At 41.8% G+C, this 25808-nt stretch overlaps 2 protein-coding genes across 4 annotated transcripts in view; both read right to left on the reverse strand.

Annotated features, from left to right (window-relative positions):
* HGFAC (HGF activator) overlaps positions 1-4125 on the reverse strand; it is a 43930-nt gene extending 39805 nt beyond the window's left edge. Inside the window, exons 1-3 of the mRNA XM_065660191.1 lie at positions 3960-4125; positions 2374-2428; positions 448-544 (exon numbers count right to left, since the gene is read on the reverse strand). Of these exons, the coding sequence (XP_065516263.1) occupies positions 448-544; positions 2374-2428; positions 3960-4025 (218 nt within the window). The 5' untranslated portion in view covers positions 4026-4125. The remainder of the gene's footprint in view (positions 1-447; positions 545-2373; positions 2429-3959) is intronic.
* A 16059-nt stretch (positions 4126-20184) lies between these two features.
* Positions 20185-25808, reverse strand: part of RGS12 (regulator of G protein signaling 12) — an 88360-nt gene continuing 82736 nt past the window's right edge. For all 3 annotated transcript variants that reach the window (XM_065660206.1, XM_065660214.1, XM_065660199.1), the window contains one exon: positions 20185-20880. In XM_065660206.1, coding sequence (XP_065516278.1) covers positions 20516-20880 — 365 coding nt within the window. In that variant the 3' untranslated portion in view covers positions 20185-20515. The remainder of the gene's footprint in view (positions 20881-25808) is intronic.

Here is a 25808-nt window from a genome sequence, read left to right on the forward strand (position 1 = left end):
CAACTTTCCTCAAAAATCAGATGGTGCCTGCTGCAGTACAAGTATGACCCTCACAAATCAAACAGTTCCTTAACCAAGTGTCATCTCTTACAGATGTCTGTATCTTTCCCTCAGCAGAAAGTTTCTATCAGGTCATTTCATCAGTCCTGCCCTTTCTGTACAAGCTCTTCCCACTCATGTAATTTGCAATTCCAATATGAAGGCCAAGAAGGAAACATTTCCAGGGTTCTTGAGCTTTCTGTGGCCCTGGAGACCCCATCATTGGGCTCCCTCCCCTCTGAGCATGAACTTGACCTGAAGGCCATGACTATAAGCAAGAGAACTGCATGGTTCTCCTTGGGCACAACATTAAGCTCAAGTTAATTATTCTAAAAGCAAGATTAACACACTAAAAGGATGACATTTTCCTTTGAATGCTGTCTTCATTTATGAGCAATGTTAACTCACCATTTCTTTCGGGAAAATAGGTTTGATAAACACGAGTGATAAAACCTTCCACCGTACCGGAAAGGGAATTTGCATAAATTTCCATCCTCTGTAAACACTGAAATAAAAGAATAAAAACTCATCATGCAGTCAAACACCAACCCACAGGTACATACATTACATGTTATTACTTCAAATTATGAAGATAGAAATCTTCACATTTTCCAGCTGTACTTTGGACTCCTGTCTCTGCAATTTCTAGTGCACAAGAAGAGGCTTAAAATCCCACATAATGACCGAATCAAGAAAGATTAATGTGCTCTGCAGTAGAATAAAGATCTCAGATCGATTCAGCTGAAAATATATTGCAATTGCTGGTACTGCAAATGCCAATTATATTCATTAATTGCAATTATCATTTCTAATTATGTAGTATCGTAACAGCATATTAAATCGATTTCTGAAGTAGCATCTTTTCAGGCTCCGTATCACATCATAGCATCTGTTTAAGACAATTAAGGAACCAGACAGTACAAACTGAAACAGGAACAGCAGGGAGAAAGAAGGATTTAAAGGTTGGGTGAAGACAGAGAGTTTTGATCATATCACCCTCCCTTTGGGATAATGAGATCCCTTAAAACTGGTGAGAAATCAGCGGGACCAGTATCTAAAAAGGACAGGTTTCATGTTCACTACATCAGTGATGGCAGTCTAAGGAAGGGTGGTGGGAGTCTAGCAGAAAAAAATCCCTCAACATGAGTCTGGAGAATGAGACAGACTGAAGATAAAAGAGACAATGAAAAACTGTCAGAGCTTATTTAACCATTAAACTAAAAGCAATCAGGTTTGAGAGCCAGGAGTGTGAATGGGAAGCCAACCACTGCTGAAGGAGAGAAATGGGGCGTACAAGTGAGCTGGCAGCATAGTGCATTTCCATTTCTCAGTGACGATGTATGACTGCTCCTTGTCCTGAGCTTACCCCTTCCGTGATGGCTGGGTCTCCTGCACACCTTTGAGATATCTATTAACCCTCATGAGACCAGACTCGTCATCTCAAAGAGCTACTGAGGCTCGTTATTGGCATTATGGAAAAATTAACCTTTACCCAAACTCTTCCTAATCAGTTGGAAATACGATCACTCCATCTGCCCTAACTATCCCCTTATCTGTCAATGAGAAACAGCTACTGCCAGCCCCTCTGCTATCCAGTTGTCAAACCTGGTGTTCATTGTCTGAACTAATTAAACAAATGTTCAGATCTATCTTCTCTGATACTGCTCATTATAATGAGTTAGGAGAGTTGTGAAAATACATCATCTTTCAGAAGACACATTGCATCCCAAAGGCTATTAAAGATTGTTCTAAGCTATAAAGGCACCACTAGCAGCCAAATTCATATAATCCTTAACAGCAAAAACTCGGGACAATAAAAGCTTTAAAAATGAGAGTCTGCAGTGCTCACATACAGCCTAATCAGACAGGATGCCTGGTTGTTTGGTGCCATCAAAACAAATGCAACCCAGCAAATTGCACAGGGCTCAAAACCTTCTCTCACCAAAAGATCAAGAGCTGTTGTAGAAATTGAACCTACACATACAAAGAGTTTATGTGCTTTAAAGTCACAGGGCAGACACAGCTCTGATTAAAATAAAGGGAGTTGCACGTCTACAGCCACACCATGTTATGGGTGAATATAAACCATGCCAGCTCAGACAAACTTAAATCCCATCATCACCTTCCCATTAATCTGCACCTGAAGGAAAATTACCCGAGTTTCCTAAGCTAATACCAAATTCCCCTCTACACAGAAATTAATATTGGCATAATCATTCCATAATCCTTATTCATGTTGAAACAAAGACAGGCTTACTACTGACTTGCACAGCATGGATACAGACAGGCAGATCATTCTTACTGTCATGAAACCCACTGGAATTGACTTTGTACCTTGTGGGTGAGTGAACTCATGTTTTGAGCCTCTTCCTGCCCCAGATTTGTAGTGCTACAAAGAGAAAAAGAAAATGTAGATTGTAGACACAAATTCACTCTGGGAACCATCCTACAGGGACAAACGTGTTTTCCAGGGTGCCCCGAAATTGTGTTTCTCCCAGTGCTTCTGTAAATCTCATTATTTGTGTGTGATTTTTGCTGGAGCACAGTCTGGTGAAAGAGTGTAGATAAACTCTGGCTCGTGAAACATCTCTGTTAAACCAGTAAAACCCAGCACAGCACAAAAAAAAGCCTAAAGCTCTGCTTCTTCCTATTGCCGAGGGACACATCTCCTGTTTCTCTCAGCAGGAAACATACATGCATTCTGGAGCCAGTTCACAGTTACAAATTACATCCCAGCATTTGACTTTTCCTGCCACTTAGCTGTAATCCCCCGGGCATTGGTTAAAAAAGCAACCCCTGCTTTATTTGGGTTTGCTGATCAGCAAGCGCCGAGCACTGGGCTGAGCTGATTTTAAACCACAGGAAATAATTTAAAATGGTAATATACATAAAGTGCTGCTGCTGGCAAAGGTGCTGGCAGCTGGGCTACAGCGAAATAGAAATATCACAAAAACAGTCAAAGAAGCAGCACATCTTGAACCTAGAACTGAACAGGGCACATAACAAGTAAGGGGTAAGGCAAATCCTTCGCTAATAAATATAGGGAGGGCTTGAACAATTCTGAGGAAGAAATGGTTTTTGCACTCTGCTCACTATGCCAGCACTGAGCAGACTGCAGCACCTTTAGGCAGGACCGATTTCTTCCTAAGCACTGTGAATATTCCTCTCTGCTCCCACCTGCGATATCGAAGGAGATACTTCTGTACTTCACTGGGATAATTAGGATTACAGCATCATTTAATTATACGTGAGCTAGATTCAACCTAACTAGTGAAATAAAGCTAATCATAAAGCCACACAACTGATTGTCCAGACTATTACTTCGTTGAGAGTCCACGGTGGATGCCAGGCCATGGTGGCATTTAAGCAGGCTAGCAAAGCCAAACAGCCACAGCCATACTCAGCAGTGCTGCAGATGCCTCACAGACATAACCCAAAAAGAGACACGAAGCACACAGTGGAAACATTGGAGGCCATGACATGAAAACAGAGAGGTTTGGAAAGAAGGAGATGGTTACTTAAGCTGGCAAGTTCAGTTACCAGGTAGCAGTAGAGTCTGGTGGGGTAGCACCTCTCCTTCCATGCTACTGCAGGTATGTGCTGGTGTCAGCACACTTCTGAGATGCTTTTTCAAAGTGTTTCAATTTTTGTGGTCCTTCCTCCTGTCCTGTTTATCCTCCCTAGCAGGGCATGGATGTAAGCTATCTCTTTCACTGCAGATAAGCATGGGACCAGCCCTCCAACAGGCCCCCCTCTCAGCACTGCTGTGAGCCTTCACCTAGCAAATCGCTGCTTTTCATTTGAAGCATTCTTCCTTTCAGTCTGGTCATCAGCCTCACTCATCCAGCCCCAAGGCAACACTGCCTTGCCAGTCAGCACATAGGTGATCCACCACTCCAAAACAGAAGAATCAGACTTACCATCCTTGCACAGTCACTGCTCAGAGTCAGAGCCAAGACAACAGTGAAAGGAGCAGAGACTTTCATCTTTGCTGTCCTCTCACAAAGGTTTTGTCTGGCAGAGGGAAACTTCCAAGGCTGGGCTGAGGCAGGAGGGTGAATCAGCAATGAGCTTTTGCAAGAGACTGTGATTTACTTGACTTTAGGGTATTTTGGTTTTCAAAGTAAGCAGAGCTGTTATCATTGTTAATCATTAATGTCTTTGTGGGTCTTTGTGGGTAGATGGGAATGCCATGTAGTGAGATATTCTCCTAAACCACGGGGAGTGAAGAGTTTACAAAGTGCCTGACCCTTAGAAATGATCACCAATGTGTTCAGTAAGCATTTAAGAGCACCTCCGGAGGAGCCGATCCAACACTTGTAATCAGAGACGATTTACCATCCAGACGTTTCTCATCTCTTTCCCTTCAGGAGCTAATTAAAAGCACTGTATAGCAATAACAAGAAACTTCAAGCAAGCCCACTCAGGAGATGACATTACATTGCAAAACACGAACCAGATCAATGCCAATATCAGACACAAGAATTACTCATTATCAGATGGTACCTGCCCAGCTGTGACTTACAGCACCAGCCTCTCAGCAACAGATTGGGAAAACTAAAAAGAAAGAAAATAGACATTACTCTAACAAAATGTTTTTTGTACTAAAAAGCTCCCTTCTGCAGCTGCCTGAGCAAAGCCACCTCTGTCTTGTAAGTGCCTGGCTGAGATAGCTGCGTGGCAGAAGCATTTCTAATAGGGATGCGGAGGGTATTGCTAAAACTGAGATTTCACCAGTGGAGTCTGTTTCAGCCCCACCTTTCCCCACAACCAAAATCCGCAGGTTTGGCTGGTACAACTGTGTCTGTGCTTGAGGCTTTTGCCAGCCATGTCCTGTCAATCAGGGACCGCACCTCTTCACACCCAAAATCCCCAGAGCCACAACAACAGAAAGGATATGATACTCTTTGCTAAGCTGTGTTCTACCCTTTGAAGTTTACCCAACACAGCTATGGAACAGATGCAGTTGATTTCTGTTCTATTTCTTTTTAACCCAACAAGACCATGGCAGTAGGGTCCAGCAGTGCAGTGGAGCTACCCCAGCACTGATTTTGCTATGTTCTATAATGCTGGAGATTTCCACTAGCTGTGTTACCCCACTGCTGAGACTGTCATCACAGTAACAGCTCTTGTTAGTATAATTATGCATATATAATACATAGGTTTATGGACAAATCTTTCCTACTGTCAGCGAGGTTTGGAGCAGCAGGAACCAGGCAAATGTGGAATTCTCTTCACAAAATCAGGCAAAGAGAAACAAGCAGAAAGAAAATTCTTTGCCTCTATGCATTGTTTGTTGCCTGAAGATTTGAAGTAAATAAAGCTTCGCAATAGACTCTTTGAATGGATCTGCCTATTTTCATTTATTTCAAACATAGAAATAGGATGTACAGACATTCTGATCTGGCTGGGGACACCTCACAAAGCTGGAACATAGATTTCTACTTCCTACATTCATTATTGACTTTGACCATCAAGCTTCAAGGTAGCAATGCTTATATGATGGCTTGTATACATCTGCTTACCCTCCAGGCTGCTGAAATTGTGTGAAGAAAGCAAAAAAATCCATCAGCTGCTGTTCCATTCAGAGTTCTGCAGAATGAGAGGAACGGGGGAGTGAGGACTTGACAAAGAGGGGAGGATGAAGATACTTCTTTAGAGCTGCAGAAATACCCTCTTCCACCCATTTCCAAAATAAAACCCATACACTTCAAACCCATCCACTACCATGACCAGAAACATTGCATTTCTGTGTTGACCAAGGAAGGCTGTAGGAGAGCATTTTCCCATACCTTAAAATAAGAAAGAGGAAAAGCAAGAATTCATTCTTTGTTCATGTATCTGCTCCTGGTTGCTGTAGTTTGTAGTCATTGAGCTACAAGCAGGAGCTGCAGAATGTCTTTCTGAGGAGTCACAAATCTTAAGCCTTTAGCTCAAACCAATTCCTCAACATAAGAAAAAGGAAACACCAGTACCAGGAGTCACTGCAGCAGAAAGGATGGTGCTGTCACAAAGCAAAAGGAAAACACATCAAAGCCAGGAGCTGCAACAGCTGCCAGAGATGCACCACCAGGCAATGGGAATTACCCCTGAGTAAAGTCTGAATAATGACCAAACAGTGATTTCAGGGCTCAGACAGATATGAATCATTAAAAGACCCTAACCGCTACGTGTAGGCTGCCTGCACTGGGTCAGCAGAGAGGTGTCTGAACAGGTCATAGAGAGGAGACAGAATCTGAGGTGTGTTTTTTTGTAAACTGTGTTAAGTGATCAGTGATTCTTTGGGCTATTTATAACAAGGAGAAAGTTTGCCTGCCTGCCTTCATCAGGCTTTTCTTAGAACCAGTAATTACAAAGTATGTCACATATTTTTTGAAAAACATCACATCTCATTGGCAAGAAACTACTCAGAAAAACGAAGAATCAGTTTTGATACTGAGTTCTTTTAAAATTCACAGAATTTCGGGCACTTGAATGTTCATAGATATGAAGAATAAGGTCTTTGCTACAGATATTTGTGTGTCATCATGAAGCTTTTGGCTATGAGCAGCAGAAGTGTGCATGGGGAGCAAACCTGGGCAAAGAGAGCTGAGATGCAAGAATCATGTGCACTGGTGCCACAATTACTGCTGCTCAGATGGCTAACAGAAATCACGCTTGACTTCAGGAATGGACTAACCAGAGACAAAGGCAAAACCACTGCAAACAGCCAGCCACCTCCACAGCACACAGAGCATCCATGGTCCATGCCTGCAGCAGCCCTCTACCAAAGACCAAAGAGCCACCCTCACAATCAAGATATCACCGGATTACATGTTGTTAAGACCTCTGGGGATGCCTACCATGAGAGAAATGCCTTCTGTTGTAGAAAGATGCTGTTTGGTTTGTATTGCTGCAGCAAAGAACCTAACAGCCTGAGAGACCCAGGACTCTGCCAAAGCCATCATCCCACAGCTTGAGTCAATAAGGCCACAGAGCTGCTCTCCTTAACCTCCTCAAGTTAATCCACCTGTGACCCATTATTTCCAGAGTACTAAAAGAAGCTTTCCATAGAGGGGGAAGAGAGTCAGGGGTATATGGAGCAAATATCATAACAAGAAAGAATCCACATGGCATTCAAGATAAAGTCCCTAGCCTTAGATTTTAAACTTCATTTAGTGCCCATTTCAAATGAGGATATGTAAAATATTAAATAAAAATTAAAAAATAAATGTGTGTGTGTATATATATATATATATATATATAAAAGAGAGGAAATCCGGAAATAGCAGCTAGAGGAAAGACCTGGCTTTGGGGTGATGAATATTTGGCAGCTCTAAGGCCTGGACCCTGTGCCACAATTCATCTCACCAGTGAAACTGCCGCTAGAGTCTGGTTCTTGTTTTCCAAGAAAATTCCCTTTTCCTTTCAAAGCAAGGCACATTTTGATTCTTAACTTTGCTGCACACAATAGTAAACATCTCCTGTGGAGCGCACATAATCCAAACGTCGTTGAAGCCAGATTCTGCTAGTGTTGAAGTCAATGAAAGGTTTCAAAATAAGACTAGGAAGTCTTTAGTGTGTTTACAGGCTCTAATCCTTATGTATCAAAGACTAAAACCCCTCAATTTCAGCAATCATTTTTCCTTCTATATTGACATCAACATGGGAAAAAGAAAAGGCAAATAAACACACAACAAATGATGAGAAAGAGACAGGAATCTTGCTTCAGGGAATGCTGCCTTTTCCTCACTTCCCACATTTAATTTCTTTAAACTTAACAATAATTAATAAAGGCACATACTGAGCCCAGACTCTGAGCTACTTAGTAGTAATGAAACAATATTAACAACCAACCTGAATCATTAAATATCAACAAAAACTTAATTAACTGTTAGCCACAAATATGAAATAATAAAATTGCCCTTTTTTTCTTTCATCAATTAGTTTACTAGACAGAAGTGGAAAAGACAAGTTTAAACACTCATATGTCCATTTGTATTCATTGCCGGGTACCAGCTACCCAGCAGCCAGGGGGAGGGTTATCCCATGACTGCATGTTCATGCGTTCTCCATTTTTACATTTCCTGACCATTGTAAATGTTCCTGAGAAATCTGCCACTCAGATACCACAAAACTGAAGAAAACTTTAATGATTTATTCTCCCGTGTACTTTTGCAAACTTTTAGGCTTTAACATAGCAATAAGGTAATAAGGTTTACTTCTTTCAAAGCCAGGTTCTTCCTCTGTGAATGTAACACATGACAACCAAATAACAGGGTGGTTTTGCCTCCTGAGATGATCAGATTTCCAGGCTTCAGTTGCCGTTATAGTTATGAAGCCCAAACCCATCTTCCTGGATAAAAGAGAAATGCAGACTACAGCACCATTGGCACAAGGAACTAACACTAGATCTGAAGTTTCTACAAGTGTTCAGTGACCAAGACCTTTATACCACCTGACGAGTGCACCTGAACTAAAAGTAATTAGAAGTATTTCTAGTGTGAAAAAGAAAACAATTTATTTATCTTTCAGGAAGGGGTAGGACACAAGTGATCATGCGTGGCAATTCAGCTCCTGGTGTATTAGCAAGGGACTCAGTGCCAACATGAGACTGACACACAGATCCTCCCTAATCTTTTCTTCTGGGGGACCTGGAAATGATGCTGAAGACCTTGTTGTCATTGTCAGGTAGGATTCTCTTCATCTCTGTTGCCTGAGATCTTTCCTATTGCCTCGTCCAGGGAGCTGTTACCAAACCTCAGCGTCTCCATTAACTAGTGACTATCCTAATCAGCAGAACTGAGGCTAATACTTACGGGCTCTAAGTCTAATGACAAGCATGGAGTGCATGAGGAACTTTTCCCCTTCACTCTAACACCTAATGCTCAGAGCTGCCCTGACACTGGAGAGCACAGGTCACATCTGTCTCTGGAAATGGTGCAAACTCAATCTAGTCACATCCAAAACCAGAGTATTCACCACTGGCCAAGAAGTGAGCCTTCCACCTCCCTTTCTCTGTTCTGGAGTGGTGCCTAGAGAAAAGCCATTGCATTCCTCTCGCTGAAGCCGTGTGCAAAGTAAAAAAAAGTTGAGACCATTTCACTTGTTTGCTTATTTCAGCAAGAAAAAAGAAAAGCTTTGGCTCAAATCAAACTGAAAAGTTGCGTTATTCATATGGGCCTTAAACACTGTAGCACACAGCTTTCCACATAGCCACACTGCAACTGCAAACACCCCCTCCTCTCCATGGTAGCTTCAGAAATCCCAGGGGAATAAATCAACATGGTTTTGGCTTCCCTCTCTGGATCGGAGTGCCGGTCCCTCCTCTCCTGCACCAGACTTTGCTGATAATCTCGGCAGTCCCCAAGCTGCGCATAACCTCTGCCACACCACAGCAGAACAAATAAATCCTTCTACAAACCGTCCTCTGCTCGCCTAGAGGCAGAGAGGCCAGAGAAGTGCAGCTGCAGGAGGCTGGTTGCTGGGCAGCTGGGATCCAGCAAACATGGGTTTGGCGCTGCTGTGCTTAGCACATAATCCTGGGACAGAAAGATACGCCTTCACCCAAATGTTTACTCCTCCTCCTCACTCCTCTCACCTCCCACACTCCTCCGGCACCTCCAGCAGCTCTCCTGGCTTCCCTCACCCGCAAGCTCACAGCTCTGGGGTTTCTGCACTGATTTCCTTTCTCTTGTCTCCAGGGACCGAAAGTGTTCTCAGATCCATCATGTCATTCTTTTCATTTCTATCCCTCATTGCCTCCATCCCTCCCTCCTCCCCCAATATGTTGGCTGTGGATGCCCCATCCTGGCTCACAGCCTTGCTAGCAGCCTCCACTGCCTCACTACTGCAGAGCAGCAAAGTGAATGTCTTCTTTTCGAGCCTGAGGCAGTGTGGCTTTATTGGATCTTCCTTCTGCCTTCTGCAGGGCTCAAGACCCTCCTTTGGCAGCTCTGCAAACCTCCATGCTACCATCACAGCTCCCCGTGGAGATGGATCTGTCCCTGGACTCCTGGATTTTCTCCTCCTTGGTGTTAAACATCCTTCTTCACCAAACCCCACATTCTGGTGCTTATCTGCCAGTTCTACTCTTATCTCACTACTGCTCCCTAGAAATGGCCTCTTTGGTCTTGCGTCTTCTCTTTCCACACCACCATGTCCGCACTCAGATTAACCCGAAAGTATCAGAGCTTGTCAGTCCCTCCCCATTCAGAGGGCTGCTGTACTCATCTCCCTTCCCTGGCCTAGAGCTTCACAGCCTGTCCTCATGGCCAGTGTCCTGCAGGAGCGGGCACAGGACCCTCGATAGTGCAGCACCCAGAAGGTCCAGCCTTCCAAACAGGCTCTGCAAAAGCAGCAAAACCCTGAGGTATCCCCCCTCTGATATCAGCAGTCCTAGGAGGACTTTCCCCCTTTTGTCCACACTTTCCATGTAGAAGTCGTTCCATTTCATCCACTCTTGCACCAGTCTTTCCTCATAACATTTACATTATACATTGAAGAAGAATGTAACATACTGATGAGGCTGCAACTCTGTGAGCATGACTTCTTGTATACTTTTTCCCATTGGTATGGGTGGCTTTGCCCTGTCAGGATGCAGTATCAGACAACATCCTGCCTGTCATTTCACTCTTTTCTATTGACCACTATTGTGTGCACTGATTTTGTAATGGCTTCATGCTTTCTTCTCTGTGAAATCACATTTTCAGCCCAATTCAGCCGCTGCAGTTGCAGGTATATACCTGCACCTGTGCTTACAAATATTTCTCTCATGCATCCAGAGAACTTTAGTTCTGATCTGAAAAATCAAACCATATAAAAGTAGCAATGGAAGAGCTGGGCGTGAGCTACAGAAACAAAACCAGATTGTGATTTTATACCCCTAAACACACAAATCTGTGAGTGGTTTAAAGCTCTGCTACGAGCCACAATATGCAGAACCTTCCTGTACACACCTCAGACGTGGATCTAGTTGCAAAAACTACCTGAGATTTTAGAAGTCCATTTCAAGATCGTACTTAGTTCATATGCCCAGATGTCATGACATATCTAGAATACTATGCCTGCAACCAGTCTAGGATGTGTTTGCATGAAGAGACTGTTCCTCCTACCGTACGAATAAGAGTGGGAAGTAGGTAACTGCATTTCTCAGGGGCTTGGGTATAAACCCTTGCCGATAACCCTGGCTGAAACAGTAGGCCCGTATACAGAGGCGTATGACTTCTTTTTTAGCCGTGTACTCACTGAAAACTGACAAGAAGAGGTGTAGAGGCACCCACCTTCCACTGATGCCAACCCATTTAGGTAACTTCAGCACAGGCTGATTTGCAATTGTTAGGCATGTACATTTTTAGCTGTGCTCAAATTCCTGCTATTCCACCCACTTTCTTCATTAGCATATTAGACGCCCCCATGGCTTACTTTAAAGTGGTCTGTAAGTCAGGCAGGTGTGAGGGAAGGTGGCTCCACTGCTGCAGCTGAAGGCAGCTGAAGTCTTCCTTTTAGAAGTGGGAAAAAGCACTAACAGGGAAGAGACATCCCCACAGGAAGGACGAGAGCCCCACAGCCTGCCTTGACTTCAGGGTTATTTCCAGGGTGGAGAGCAGAGTTCGCAAACGGTGCTGTAATGATTCTGATTGCAGCCCTAATAATATCCTGTTTGGAAACCTATATATATATATATACATATATATATACACACACTTACATATATACTTTTTTTTTTTCATGTATATATATGTATGGGAACCAGATGTCTCATTAAATGTTCACTTTCTGCTTCACGGGTAACCCATATGCCAAGGGTTGAAGTGCCAAGTGACACCCATTGATCAGCCTTTTGACCATGGTGACCAGGAGAAGACACACAATGAGGTGCCCTCTGCTAAAGCTGCACCCTGCACAGGGAGCACTCCCATCACTTGCTGTCACTGCAGCAGCTGCCCAGGGCAGGCAGGGATGCTTGGACACTGGATGTTGCAATATCGTCATAAGGATACTCACCTGAGATTTACCAACCTGTATTGTCAACCTGCTAATCTACCACAGTGTTTGCCTAGCCTTTCCCTGGGGTTTTTGCATTACAAATCTGGTGACAAACCTCTAAGGGACTCCTCGGGCTTCTCCTCTCCATCTCCCTGCTGAAGCAGAACCCTTGGAGCTCAGTCCACTGCCTTAGGGGTGTTTGTGAGAGCTGGTAATGTGACCAGTAGGCAGAGAAATATGTTTGCCTCCTGGATGTAGGAACATGGATGTCCTTTACCAGGGCTCCCCTCTCACTGCATACAAAAGCCCCGCTGCTGAAGGCTTCCTCTATTACCTCCCTCTGCTCTCATCTGCCCATGGTCCCATCCTGTTGGACACTGCTGCACATTTTTTTTCAGCAAATCGATAGGAATTCTGTCCCTGACAAAACCTAAAGGCCCTTTTTCCCACACTCCCAATAGTGAGGCAGGCAGAGATGTCCCAGGAAGAACCTGAGTCCATCCTGGTGAACAGCCCTCTCCTCACTGCACAAATCCTGGCTTCAGAAGTGATCTGTGTACCACTCCCTACCCCACTGCTGGCCTCAAGAGCAGGCTTAGGCTGAAGATTACACAGTGTGGCCAACTGTATTTCCTTCTCTCTCTTCCCCCCCACTTCCCTGTACCTCCTTGCAATTGCTGCAGAAATGTAATTGCTGCTCTGTGTAATTGCTGCAGAAACAATCTGAGCTGTCACTGACTTACATTGTTCACGCATCAGGAGAAACTGGCAGATCAGAGTCACCCCACCTAACTTCAGGGACCTCCTGCATATGAATTTACATCTGAGGTAGGTATCAGGGCTCTCAGTGTAATTAATGGAGACCTAGAAAACACTGAAGAGTGAAATCCAAGGTATGAGTTGCCTGTCCAAAAGTATGTTTCAACTCAAGGACGAAGCAAATCATTCTTTATATGCATGGACAGTATTAAACAATTAAATCTTTATATCCATAGACAGTATTAACTATATCTCTAACATATATATAAAGTAATACCTGTGTTCAGAACACAAAGGCAGCTTTGGAATAGACACCTAAAGTAAGGCAAGAAGATCCAAACTGGGTTCTCCTAAAAGAAAAATCATGATTTTCAGATCAGTTCTGTTAAATCTATTTTGAATTAAAGCAGACTTTCTTTTGCTCACTTGAGGACCAATGCTGTTAATTTCACAGCTGTCTAGCAAGGAAAATTACATCTTATTGCACTGCAGGGTAAGTCCTTTCATGGTATAAGCTGATACCATTGCAATGAATAACAGCAAAATCTCATCCCTCTGTATGTGTCCCTTTTCCACAGGAGCATAGAAAATACCCAGGCAAGATGTAATGGGAGAACCAGCACTCTCCAGGAGACTGAAGCAGCTCAGTGTGTTACCCATCAGCACCTTCCAACAGGAAGACGAACATCTGCCTGCATGTGCTTTCCCCTCCTCACCATGGAGTGAAGCTGCAGCATGTGTTGCTCTGGTTTTTCCAATACACACACACATTTTACTCAACACTCAAATGAGCAAGCACAAGATCACAGATACGTGCCCACCAGCACCGATTAGCTCCCTGTTGCAAACAAGTTTCAGCTAACTGTTTTGCATACAGAGGGCTGATCTCAGCCAGGCATTGTCTCATCCTGGCCATAGAATTGACTCTGGAAACTTTTAAAGCATGGAAGAGGTTGCAGCTATGTAGATATTATTGATATTTGAGTTCATGCTGTTTGTATACTGGTAAATACCAGCAAATAGTTACAGAAAAGGATGTTTGTACATGTCTATAAATGAGGGACAATAATAATTAAAGGGTAGCTTCCACTCATCACATGTTTTCATCTTTCCAGGAAAGACTCAGATCATCAAGGCAGACCCCAGATACTTCTCTCAGGAATGGGGAGAAGCATTAGTTTCATTTTTGTGCCCTGGTCGAAGACTATGCAACTCCAAGTCTTTAATTAAATGAACTTCTAGCTGGTCTTTCCTTTCTTTATCAGCCTGATCTGGAATTGAGGCTTAAAGACGTACAGCAACGAAGTCATCTACTGTTTTGAGATTGTGAGCAAATCTTTGCAGGCAGAAAATCAAACAAGGCACAGGTTGGTGCATCCTGCCAAAGCAGGCACAAAGTATTCAAGAATCCATTTCCAAAATCAGGATGTCTTGGCCTTTTACAGTGAGGTGGGCAAGTGGTCATTACAGTACTCAGAACCATAGAATAGTTAGGGTTGGAAAGGACCTTAAGATTATCAAGTTGCAACCCCCCTGCCATGGACAGGGACACCTCACACTAAACCATGCCACCCAAGGCTCTGTCCAGCCTGGCCTTGAACGCTGCCAGGGATGGAGCATTCACAACTTCCTTGGGCAACCCATTCCAGTGCCTCACCACCCTTACAGTAAAGAACTTCTTCCTTATACCCAGTCTAAACTTCCCCTGTTTAAGTTTTAACCTGTTACCCCTTGTCCTATCATTACAGTCCCTGATGAAGAGTCCCTCCCCAGCATCCTTATAGGCCTCCTACTTGCCTTGATGCTGCAGACTATGAGCACTTGGAAATGCTCTGGAGTGCCTGCAAAAGTGGGATTCAGCATTATCACTGGGAACTGGTACAAGATTATCATGGGGAGCAATACAGTGTTGGCAGAGACTTAGAAAAGTTATGTTTCATCCCATTCCCATCAGTAGCTACATTCTGCTATTGGCACTTAAACCTCTGAATGCCCCTTTGCTCTGGATCAGAGCACTCAAAGAACAGACGAGGATGGTGAATGAGAAGGGAATGGTTTCAGGACCATTGTGTTATTGTATTCTGGTTAGTGCCCACAGACACTGAATCACCAGGCCCCCCACTTTTTTCTACTCTCGCTTTCTGTCAAACAGAGCATTTGTATACTTTATCAGTGCCTGCTGCAAAGGCAGAGCAGTTCTGATGCATTTGTCCACTCAGAAACCGCCAAACTGGACAACCCACCCAGACTATTCAGAAGGCGAGCCAGAGAGGATTATACTGCACCTGGAAAACATTCAGCTACTGCCTTACCTCAGGTTTGCAATCCCTTTGTGTTGCTAGAATAGAGCAAAAGGAATTAATTAAAGGCTAAAAACCTAACCCACTATTATTAAATTCCAGAGGATAAGCCATTTATGGGTATATAAATATTTGGCAGAAATTCTTAACAATCTTCTTTTTAAAGGAATTTCTTCATGTAAGCGAGGTTTAAGGAGATATCTTTGCAAAATCTAATAAAATGCAGGCAAGCTTCACCCTGTCTCATACTTCCATTGAAGCGGTAATGTCCAAATGGCAGCAGGTTCATAGAATCATAGAATCAGAATGGTCAGGGCTGGAAAGGACCTTAAGATCATCTAGTTCCAACCCCCCTGCCATGGGCAGGGACACCTCAATCTAGACCACATCTTTTCCCTACACTGAAATCAAATATCAATGAAACTTCATCAGTTCCAGTGGTATAAATTATTTACTTACTACATAGACAATTAACATTTTAAATGAGTTTAACACACTTAAGATTCTATAAACATTATTGTGCAGTACAGGATTTCTCAATCAAGACAAGGCATGAGAAATAAACCCAATGTGCATTTTCATATTAGAAAGTCAGACATCTAAGGACAAAACCACAAATAAGACAAGAATACAAATAAAATTCTGTACAAGAACATTTTAAACTCTACAACAGAATGATCCCTTGAGATGAAAAAATATAAAGTATTCTCTTTCCTTATCTTCTTCACAAACAACTCAGAAAACATGTTGGGTCATGTGTAACGGATTGGATTTGTTAACATTTAGTGTAGTGCAGGCAAGACTTGCAGACACCTGATCATCCAGCACTTCTCAGAAGATAAAGGTCTTCTGAAAGAAATCAAGAGTAACCTGGTTAAGAGTGACAGCTGGTCTACAGTAGGGAAACATTTCAGTAAGATCAATGAAAGCTTTTCCTGTGTTTTAATTGGCATTGGATTAGGGTTCAGTACCCTATGATGCTAAGCTGGGATGCTGTTCAAGAGCACAGGCGGAGAGAAGTTGAATGGGCCACTTGTTTTTTGCTGCACCCACATTATCCACAGAGCAACACCATTGTCACACGGGCTTGCTACAATCACACGGAGCTTGGAAACCTGCCTGTTGATGCAGAACATACGGTTGTTTCTAAACCAAACACAATGAGCTGTGGTTGGGAGTTAGAAGTGCCTTGGACCACAAAGAGTTTTGGCTTCTCACACCACTTGATAAGGGCCTGCCATTGGGCCCTGGCCTTTGCTTTTGTCCAATTAAGCCCTTGGAATCTTTTCAAAACCTTGGAGAAACTGTGAAAAGATGCCTCTGGGTGTTCGCGTCACAGATGCCACAGCACGTTACTGCACATCCCCAGGCCTCCCAGGTACCGACTACCTCAGGGGAGACCAATGTAAATGACAACATTCACTGTGCTGGAGAGGTCTGGGGTGAGCAGTAGCACCACTGCTGAGAAACAACTACTGGTTTTGTGGTGAAATCAGGCTACTTCCCAAAAATCCAAATAAGTAAGTCCTGATTATCTCTGCTACAATGAACAAGACTACTGGCTGAGCCGCGTCTTTTAACAGTTTTGTGTTAGCACCAGTACATTCCAGCATCAGAGAAGGAGCAATAAAGCAACACACACTGCAGCAAAGGCAAGAGGCCAAAACTTTCAGGCAGAGAAGTAGTACATGAAGGACCCAGCATCCTTGAATGACACTAAATATCCCCCAGAAGACTTCAGGGGCATGAGAAAGGACATGGTACAGCCAGGTACTGGCTGCTTCCCACAGAGCAGTAAATCTCTTGCAAAGTCTCTTTGCAAAGCTTGTTTATGTGATTTCAGAAAACATTGGTTATCTGTCACGCAGTCCCCTAGAGCTAAATTGCACAGTGGTTTGTTTTGCATGTGTGCAATATCACAGATTTGTTGACAAGGCACACTGCTGGAGTAATACTAAAGGGGAAGTCCCATTGCAAGTTGGCCTACATGGATATTTTCTGTTCTTCACAGAGCCTTTAAAACAAAAACAACAAAACTGCAATTTATGTTCTGTAGCCCATGAAGCTGAAACCACTACCATTTGAAAATCAGATACCATGACAACAGGGGAAATAGAAGACAACCGGTACATTCAGTAAGATTAAGAATGCTGCAGGTTTTTCTAAGTGTAGGGGTTGGGTTTTTTGTACCACTGGTTGTTACAGTTTCAGATCTGAGTACTGATATAGGTCAGTGGATCCCTCTCTTCCACATAAAAGGATGGGGAGACTGAATTCCCCTTCTATTTATCAGCGTGGGATTAAGGAGACATAACAGTAATTCGCTGTACAATCAGAGTTTTAACAGGGGAAAACTGGGAGAAGTAAAAGAGAAAGTCACATAAAATCTGGTTATATTTAGGAGCTGGCTGGCGAGATAAAGGGTGAAGCTATCGAGTAGCACTTCAATTGGGCTGCTTTTTTAATGGCAAGTGGATTTTATTAGTAGTGGAAATCACAGTATAATGAGGCAACTTAAAATCATATTATGATGTTGAAGTCACACAGTGATTAAAACTGGACAACATCCTTAGTAAAATCTTGGAAAACAGCAGCCAGAGACAGGCTGTCCACATTCATCTTTATTAACTCCGTGATCTGTGGCAACTGATTCCAGCAGGTTTAGATATTACATTCTGCCAGAGACTGAAGAGAAGAGCTAATATTATTAATTATTTCTAGGTCTAGGAATTAATCTCCATAAGTCCTAGTTAAGAAGTTATTCTTTTAAACAATATGCCAATAACTGCCATGGCAGTGCAGTGGGGAGGGGAACAGCTTTTCCCATGTCCCTTTGTTTCCAGGATTTCCAGGCATTGTGCCAAGATTTTTCCCCATGTTAAAGAAAACTCCATTCTTTCACATCCTTCGTTTTCCTGCACACAGCTTGACTCTCCCATGCTGTCAAATTCCCTCTGAATCCTTGAAACAGTCAAACCCAGTTTGCTGCTCCCAGAAACCAAAACCCAGCATTTTTGTATGTTTTTTTTCTTTCCTGAGCACCACAGCTTGTGGAAACAGAAGGTGAAGATCCAGCTCTTTGATTTGAACCTGACTTTTACTAGCTTCACCTGGTGGCCCCTAGTTCTTGTATTGGGAAAAAATATGGCAATCAGTCTCTATCCACCCTTTCCATGGCACTCAGGGCTGTCCAGCCTTTACTTTATCTCCCCTCAGCTGTCTCTTTTTCCAGCTGAAGAACTCTGTATTGCTCACTAAAAGTCTTTTAAGTGCACTTGCACAATGCAAGACAAGCAACCTCATTTCATCTCAAAGACTGACCAGAGATTAATAGAGACTGCAATGATTGTATTTGAATTTTAAGCTTTTATCTGTATGCTAGGATTTTATTTCCCAAGACACACAAAAAGTGCAAAGAGCATCTATCACAGGTCCAAAAGCCCGCTCTTAGTTTGACTGGTGTAATGTTGGTCTTGATTAAGACCAAGCTATTGATTTTCCAGAAGATAGAAAAAGATTGTGGCCATTTATCTGTGCAAAGAAATACCCTTTTATGGACAATTATTAGCAAAATACTACCCCAAAAAGTTAAAAAGTTGGGAAAAGCATTTTAAAAATACACAGATACTTAAATATTTTCATATTGTTGGGCAATGACTGTTTTGCTACGTTGTGTCCCACACAGACGATGTATAGGACAATACAAAACAACATATCCTATGGATCAGTATAGAAGCTTTCTCCCTTTATCCTCACCACAGGCAGAGTCAGAGTGCAGGGGTATACTAGGGCTGTATTTTAACAGTCCAGTTCCTTACAGCATGTTACGCAGCTACATCAGTCTCCATGCCTGTTTACTCATCCCTGGTTCTGCCTGCTGTGTTTCCCCCAGTCGCTAGTATCATTACACCACTTGATTCTAGCATGACTGTCGAATTAGTTTTAATCTTGCAAGTTTTAGGAAGAACAGCTATTTTCACAGCATACATCCTCATTCAGTCACACACTGAGTTGAGCCCAATGTTAACAAGGATTTTCCTTAATATTAAGAGCAAAATCACATATTGGTAGGAAAGAATTAAAGTATTAAACTAATAGGTCTTGGGTCCATTTACATCACTGGCGTATTGGATGTATAATGCTTAAGCTTTAGGAATCTTACTTTCGTGTTACAAAATCATGAACTTTCGTGTACTTTTCTTTCATCTTACAGATTTGAGTTTAAGAAACTGAGTGACCGCCTCCGCTATCTTCGGTTATTCAGGAAATTCATGATTCTTGGTGTGCATGAGGAGCAAAAAAGAGAAGTTAATGAATAGCTACTGTGATGCTTTAAACTTACTGCCTGTGTGGATCTGCAGTCTAGGATCTATGATGTTTTAATTATTTCAAAGCAGTGAACCACGAGAAGGTCTCAATATATACACTCGGTACTGTTTCACATTGATGAGCAGAGGCCCAGTGCTCTCATTCCTTCATGACCCCTTTTGCATGTCCAGACCCATAATGTCTTCTGAAGAAACAGAAAAGGAGGAAAAGAGCGGGTGGCAAAAGCAACGTGTTCAGTAGTCTTGATGGTTTTTTTCTTTCTTTCTCAAAACTCCCCCAGGGCTAGAAGATAACTGAAACTAGAATTGACAACAAGAATGAGGTGTGCTTAACCGCTTAGCAAAAGAGCAATGTCAAAATCCACCTTTCCCCAAAGCTCAAAGACACAAAGAGCAGTGATGAGGAGGGAACCAGTGACCCTCCCACCACTGTGTAATTAGTATATACATTTCTGGTATGAGAATGTCACCAGTGCTGGATACAAAAGCAGCTATTATTTCCAGCAGAGGAAATTCACAGGGGGGTTTTTGCTTCTTACTGCTTGTAGAACAATGGTCTTATTGCACATATCCTTCCAGGCAGTACATAAGACAAGACTGAATTCCACCTGGACCTCTTCCCAAATGTGATGAAACAGAGAAGAAGATAGTAAGAAAGTAATCCTAATCTTTTTAGACCAGTAACTGATTTTACTTCAAAAGCCTACGGACACACAGGGAATCCTGCAGACAAGTTAAAAAAGCACTAGAAGATTAAAGTGAAATTACCTTAAATAAAAGTTTTGGGTAGGGGAATTTAAAGTTAGTTTGCCTTTATTAAAGACAAGAAGGGTAGGGGTAGAAATCATCATCTTAATTGCACTGTGCAGTGGAATCATCCCCAGGAAAATCGTATAGAAACCGTAACAGAACAAACCCAAACAACTCAACAGTTTCCTTGAAATACGATTTGTTCATTCTATACGTTCTGACTCGTATCAGAAGAGATGGTCTGGCAGGCTTGTTGAAGGCAACCGGGTACTGAAAACAACTTATAACTTGCAGAAACATGTCTCTAAGGCATATCTCCATTGCTGCCAATGCCAAGGAAAATACCAGAACTCTTTAATTAAAACCAGAGACTTAAACAAAAGTAGCTTTATACTGATTCTCAGTGCCCCTATTCTTCTCACTCTTGACAGTAATCAGAGAGGGAAGGTCTGAGGTCCTATAAACTCCAGTCCTCATCCTCCCTTGGCAAGACCTCAGTTCAGAGATGTAACCTTCAAAGCTGAGGTTCCCTTCAGAATCATCACAGGAGCGTGTGCCAGCGTCTTCCAGCTTGATTCCGTCCACATCTATTATCCTGTTCACAGGGAGCTCCGTTCCAGGGTTGCCTCTTGCAGCAGGAGGACTAAAGCTTCTGCTGGACTTTGCTTTGTGAGACGTCTGCTCACAAGAGTTTCCTGAAGTCCCTTGTGAATCTTTCTTCTTTCTGTGGTTTGCACCTAACAGAAGAATTAAGAACAAAAAACACAAGACAAAAGTGTTATGTACCCTCTGGTTTTAGCAGTTTTCAATATTGCAACCTCCTCTGAGGTCCCAATGGTAGATAGTCAGGTGGGACATTTCTCCACTCCATCAAGCAGTCTTACTGATGTATGAAGCAGGTAAATAAACAGTTGACCTCAAAGATAAATGTAAAACATTACTTCGTATCTCTCTTAACTTACCTTTTTTTTCAGAGGTTTCTAAAAAACTGCATTAAAAATAGCAACTTAGTAAGAATTTGTACAGCTCTAGAACAAAAAAACCCTTCCACCAGCAAACCCAAAGGTGAAAGAGGAGAATATAGGGCTTCCACCAGGGCAAAACAAGACATGTTCCTTCACTTGAACTGGCTTCTGACTCCTGCTGAGATCTTATTTTCACTTGGCTAGAGATTAATTCTCTATGAGACTAAGAAAGGATAGTTTGAAGTTGCAGCTCACTGTCCTGAACCGCAACCAAGAAATTATGGGCCATGGTTTACAGGACAAGAAAAAAAGAAACAACTTAATCTGCTGAAGGATGTTAAACATTAAAGAAATACCAAAGTTATGCATGACTTTTTTAACCTTTAGATTTTTTCTTGATACAGTGCCTCTAAAATCACAGTTGTTAGGATTTGGGCAGTCTATTCTCTAGATCTACTCATGCAAACTCATTATGATGCCAAGTTAAACCTAGATTAAAACCTTGAGCTCCACAAAAGCTAGTTTTGCATTAGGTGTGATGCTGCAAACTGCTAGGCACTTGTTACAGCAAATGAGGGTGAAGCTGGTTTGCCTGTTTCAACAGGCAACAAAACAAGAAGACTGAAGCATGAGCCGATGCCATGGTTCACATCAGGTTATCAACATGATTCCCGCAGTTGAGGTGCCCCCTCAACTGTATACATTTATATAATGATATAAAAAGGGGCAAAATTTTCAGGGAGAGAGAACTGCTTTTATTAGGCCAGCTGATATCAGAGAAGAAAGAGGCACTTTCAAGGCACAAAGGCAGACCTGAGTAAGGGCTTCCATTGAATCTTCTTTTTCCATGTATATCAGCTAGTCTTTTAAAAGACACCATCTTATCCAATATGCCTGACTCGCACATTTAGCCACGCAAATCCCATGGGATTCATGTGGTTGAATGCCATAGCCTGCTTTGAAATGTTTTATTTGCATTTGTTCTACAGAGTGCTGTGTACAGATTTTTTTTCAAGGAAAATAAATTTCAGTGTGCAATCATCATAATCAAGAACTTTTTGATACAGAAAAGGAGAAAAAATGCAAATGAAAGGACAAAAAAGCAATTTCAAACCGTTTCAATCAAATCACTCCAGGGTCTTCTCAAGGGTTCAAGCTTTCTATCTAATGAAAACAAGTTAAAATTTTAAGTAGTGCAATATTATTTTAGTGCTCTGGCTAGAGTGCAGCCCACATTAATAATGTGGATGTTCCACATCAGTAATGCTTGCCTTTTTTCACATCCATGGGAATTAGATCAAACTCCAAACCAATCAGCTGAGCAATAGCAGAGAGAAGGCAGAAAACCCTGCTAGCCCAGCACGACTCCAACCCACTAAATTACAGCTAACATTTAATGGAGCTATATTATGCTTCGTGTTTACATCTTCCTCCTGCAGCTGAACATCAGATTAACTTTAACTGCTTTTTGAATGGCTGAAGTGTAAAATGCTATTTTTCTATTCCAAATTGTTCATCTTAACATCAATGTACAGAATTATACTCTTGGTCTCTTTAATCTACTATTCTATGCCCTTTGAAGACCAGTGAATCTCTTTCAAGTTATTTTAAAAGAGATACTGATTTCTAAAAAGCCAAATTAATGATAAATCACAAGAAATAGTTTGCACTGATAGAGTGTGAGTCATCCAGTTGTGCTGGTATTGAGAATACGTCCTTCTACTAAATGCAATGTAAAGAAACAGCTTTGCTGGTAGTGTCAGGTCTCAGAGCTCTGTTGACTTGAACTAAGCTGAAACACTTTCCACAGTCAAAAGATACAGCCTGCATTAACAGGCTATGACAGATGAAAGAGATGGAAACTCCTACTAAGGAATGCTATGGAAGGTGTAAGTATCCCTGTTTTTATTTGGTTGCTAAGTCTTTATACAGCTAAATATAATAAATGCCATTAAGGCTTGGAGTTATGGTGCCACTGAGTCACGCCATGAAGCATCTGGGCTTGCAAGTTTTCTAATGGGAACAAAGCAAAAATAAAGCCAATGTCAGCTCTAAGGCTTCACAAGGCATAAGCCCATCTGAAGACGAATACATCCATCTTATTTTCCATTAATGCAGTTTTCAGGAGCAATCCCTCTGAAGCACCTTAATAAATTACTACTAGAGGCAGGACAGCAACAGAGAAGGTCTTATCTAAGATTCTGGTTCAAAAGACTATGGAGTTACTAAAGGACAATACCATGAAAATGATTTCTCTCTTCCTGGCAGAGCAGAAAAGATCTTGGCTCATTTACACCAAAAGGAAGGTGATTTAAGAGTAGCACTACATTGAAAAGAATACTTTCATGTGCCTTTTTTTCCTCATTTTTGAAAACAAAGCATTTATGAAGCAAGGCTGTTCAGCACAAGCAATAGGAGAAATTCCCCCGAATACCTTGTGTATAAATGCATCCCACAAGATTTAAAATAGACTCAAGGTTTGCATGTACTAAGTGGAGCTTTATAATGAGGCTTAAATGATGCTTACACTTCTGCACTGGTTTCTTTCTCATATTCTCTTTTTGAGTAACACTTGAGCAAACTTAGCTATGCACGGCACCATCTAACATGCTGAGAGCTTTCACTAATAAAATTTCCCTTCCCATATTTATGCACTGAAGTGATGAAAACTTCCATGGATACCTCTGTGGATTGCTTTGCCTTGCACAAATCATGTCAGGAACTACATTTTCCCACATCTAATCTGTTAAATGTCCTACCTAACTCCAGAAGGGAAAGGAAACCAGTGCTGAGAGCACTAGTTGACCAGATTAACTTTCAGACTGGAATAGCATCATCGTGTCTATTGGTAACCTTTACCTCCCCTGCTCAGCATTCCACAGAGCTCTAAGGGAATTTTCTTGTGCATTTGATTCCATTAATATGTTCCAGCTGGTTTAAAGATGGGATGATGCATCTCATCCTTTCTGTCTTTAAATCAAAGTGGCTAAATGATTGCTTAGGAGTCTAAGTGCAGTGGTCTGCATCTTTCATAATGTTAATGATCAGACACTGTTTTGGCTCATCTCCTGACTTGCTTTACCAATATTTGTCTTTTTCTGATATTTTGTTTTTGTATGTTATTCTAAAGGTCACTGAATTTAACATCATAATTATGCAAAAGTGTCTTCACAGAGGAAGACAAAGAGATTTTTCTGCTTTTGCATAAAATATTCGTCAAGCTCTAAGTAAGATCTGAGTACCAGATCGGAAGACATTGCCTATTTAGGACCAAGGGAGCATTTGGCCATATTCCAGGCAAAGACAAAGTCACCTGGAAATTTCAGGAAGAGCAGTAACTGTCAAATTTAGAGAACAGGATCAAATAAACATAACTCTAATGCAGATGTTTGGGATTTAAAGGTCCACCCATCATATCTTGCAATGTTAATGTTTCTGTACCATAATAGATATTGGATCTAATAATCGATTAATTTTCAATGTGCCAAATCTTAGTTATAATTCACCTCTTAATGCATAATTTAAATCTGATCTGAAATTCAGCACCTATAGATTAAAATAAGCAATACCCAATATAGCTCCATTCACCAAATTTACTATTTTTCAATCAAAGCAAGTAGATGCTTTTTAACTATCCATGTAAGAGGTGAGCTCTATATTTCAAAGTCTGTAGTCAGTGTATTTCATATACGACAAAACGTTAAATTCTATTCTATAATTTTCCAAACACAATTTCGTATGGACAGATACCTCTTCCATATGGATTCAGGGCTTCACTGAGCATTCTACCTTTGCTAAAACTCCTACTTCTCTTGTCAAAACCGTTTACTGTTTAGGTGGTGGTCAGTTCTACCAAAAGATAACAAGAATACCCTGCTGACTTCTATACCACTGAACCCAGGTGTTCAACGTCTGATGTCCGAAAGGTTCAGTTAAAAAGAATGAGCTCCAGTTAAATCATTTTGTGCTGACTTACAGCAGGTAGGAATCTGAAGTATCCCTGGCAGTATTCAAGGCCAGGCTGGACAGGACTTAGACAAGCCTTGTCTAGTGGAAGGTGTACATGCCTGTGGCAGTGGTGTTGGAACGACACGATCTTTAATGCTCCTTCTAACCCAAACTATTCTATGATCCTATGATTCTATTATTTCATATTACTTAAAATTCTTGTGAAAAGAAATCACCAAAGTTTTCATCAGCTCCTGAAATTTGTTATTTACACACCCAAATATAACCAGTCATTTTTGGCCTCAAAATTAAGACGCCGGTGTATACCGTAATGCGGGATATTGGGTAGACACTGTTCTCATTTCTGATTCCATACATCAACATGTTCTAAGATGATAATATGTTGCCTGAGAGACCATTTGTTCACAAGAGACTTAAAAAAGTGCTTTGCTATGGTCACTTCTGCAGTGAGTGTTCAATGTTCTGGAAATATTTCAGTACAAATAACTCTTTTCCTTAAGATACATCTACTCTGGCAGTTTCACTCTGGAAAAGATACTTCTCCCTTCCTGTCCTAAACTGCTGGGAAACGGTACTTCAAAACGTAAGCCTTCTCAAATGTGGATTCTTTAAAGTGGTGGATGAGTTCCACACTGGCTGTCGTACTGTTAATCCTTTTAATCTTTGCAAGTTTGTAAACTGATTTATGCTTCCGAAGGGAAAAGGATGCTTTACATTTCAGATTTAGGATT

Source organism: Lathamus discolor, chromosome 1, assembly GCF_037157495.1.
Source record: "Lathamus discolor isolate bLatDis1 chromosome 1, bLatDis1.hap1, whole genome shotgun sequence".
NCBI classification, from domain to species: Eukaryota; Metazoa; Chordata; class Aves; order Psittaciformes; family Psittacidae; genus Lathamus; species Lathamus discolor.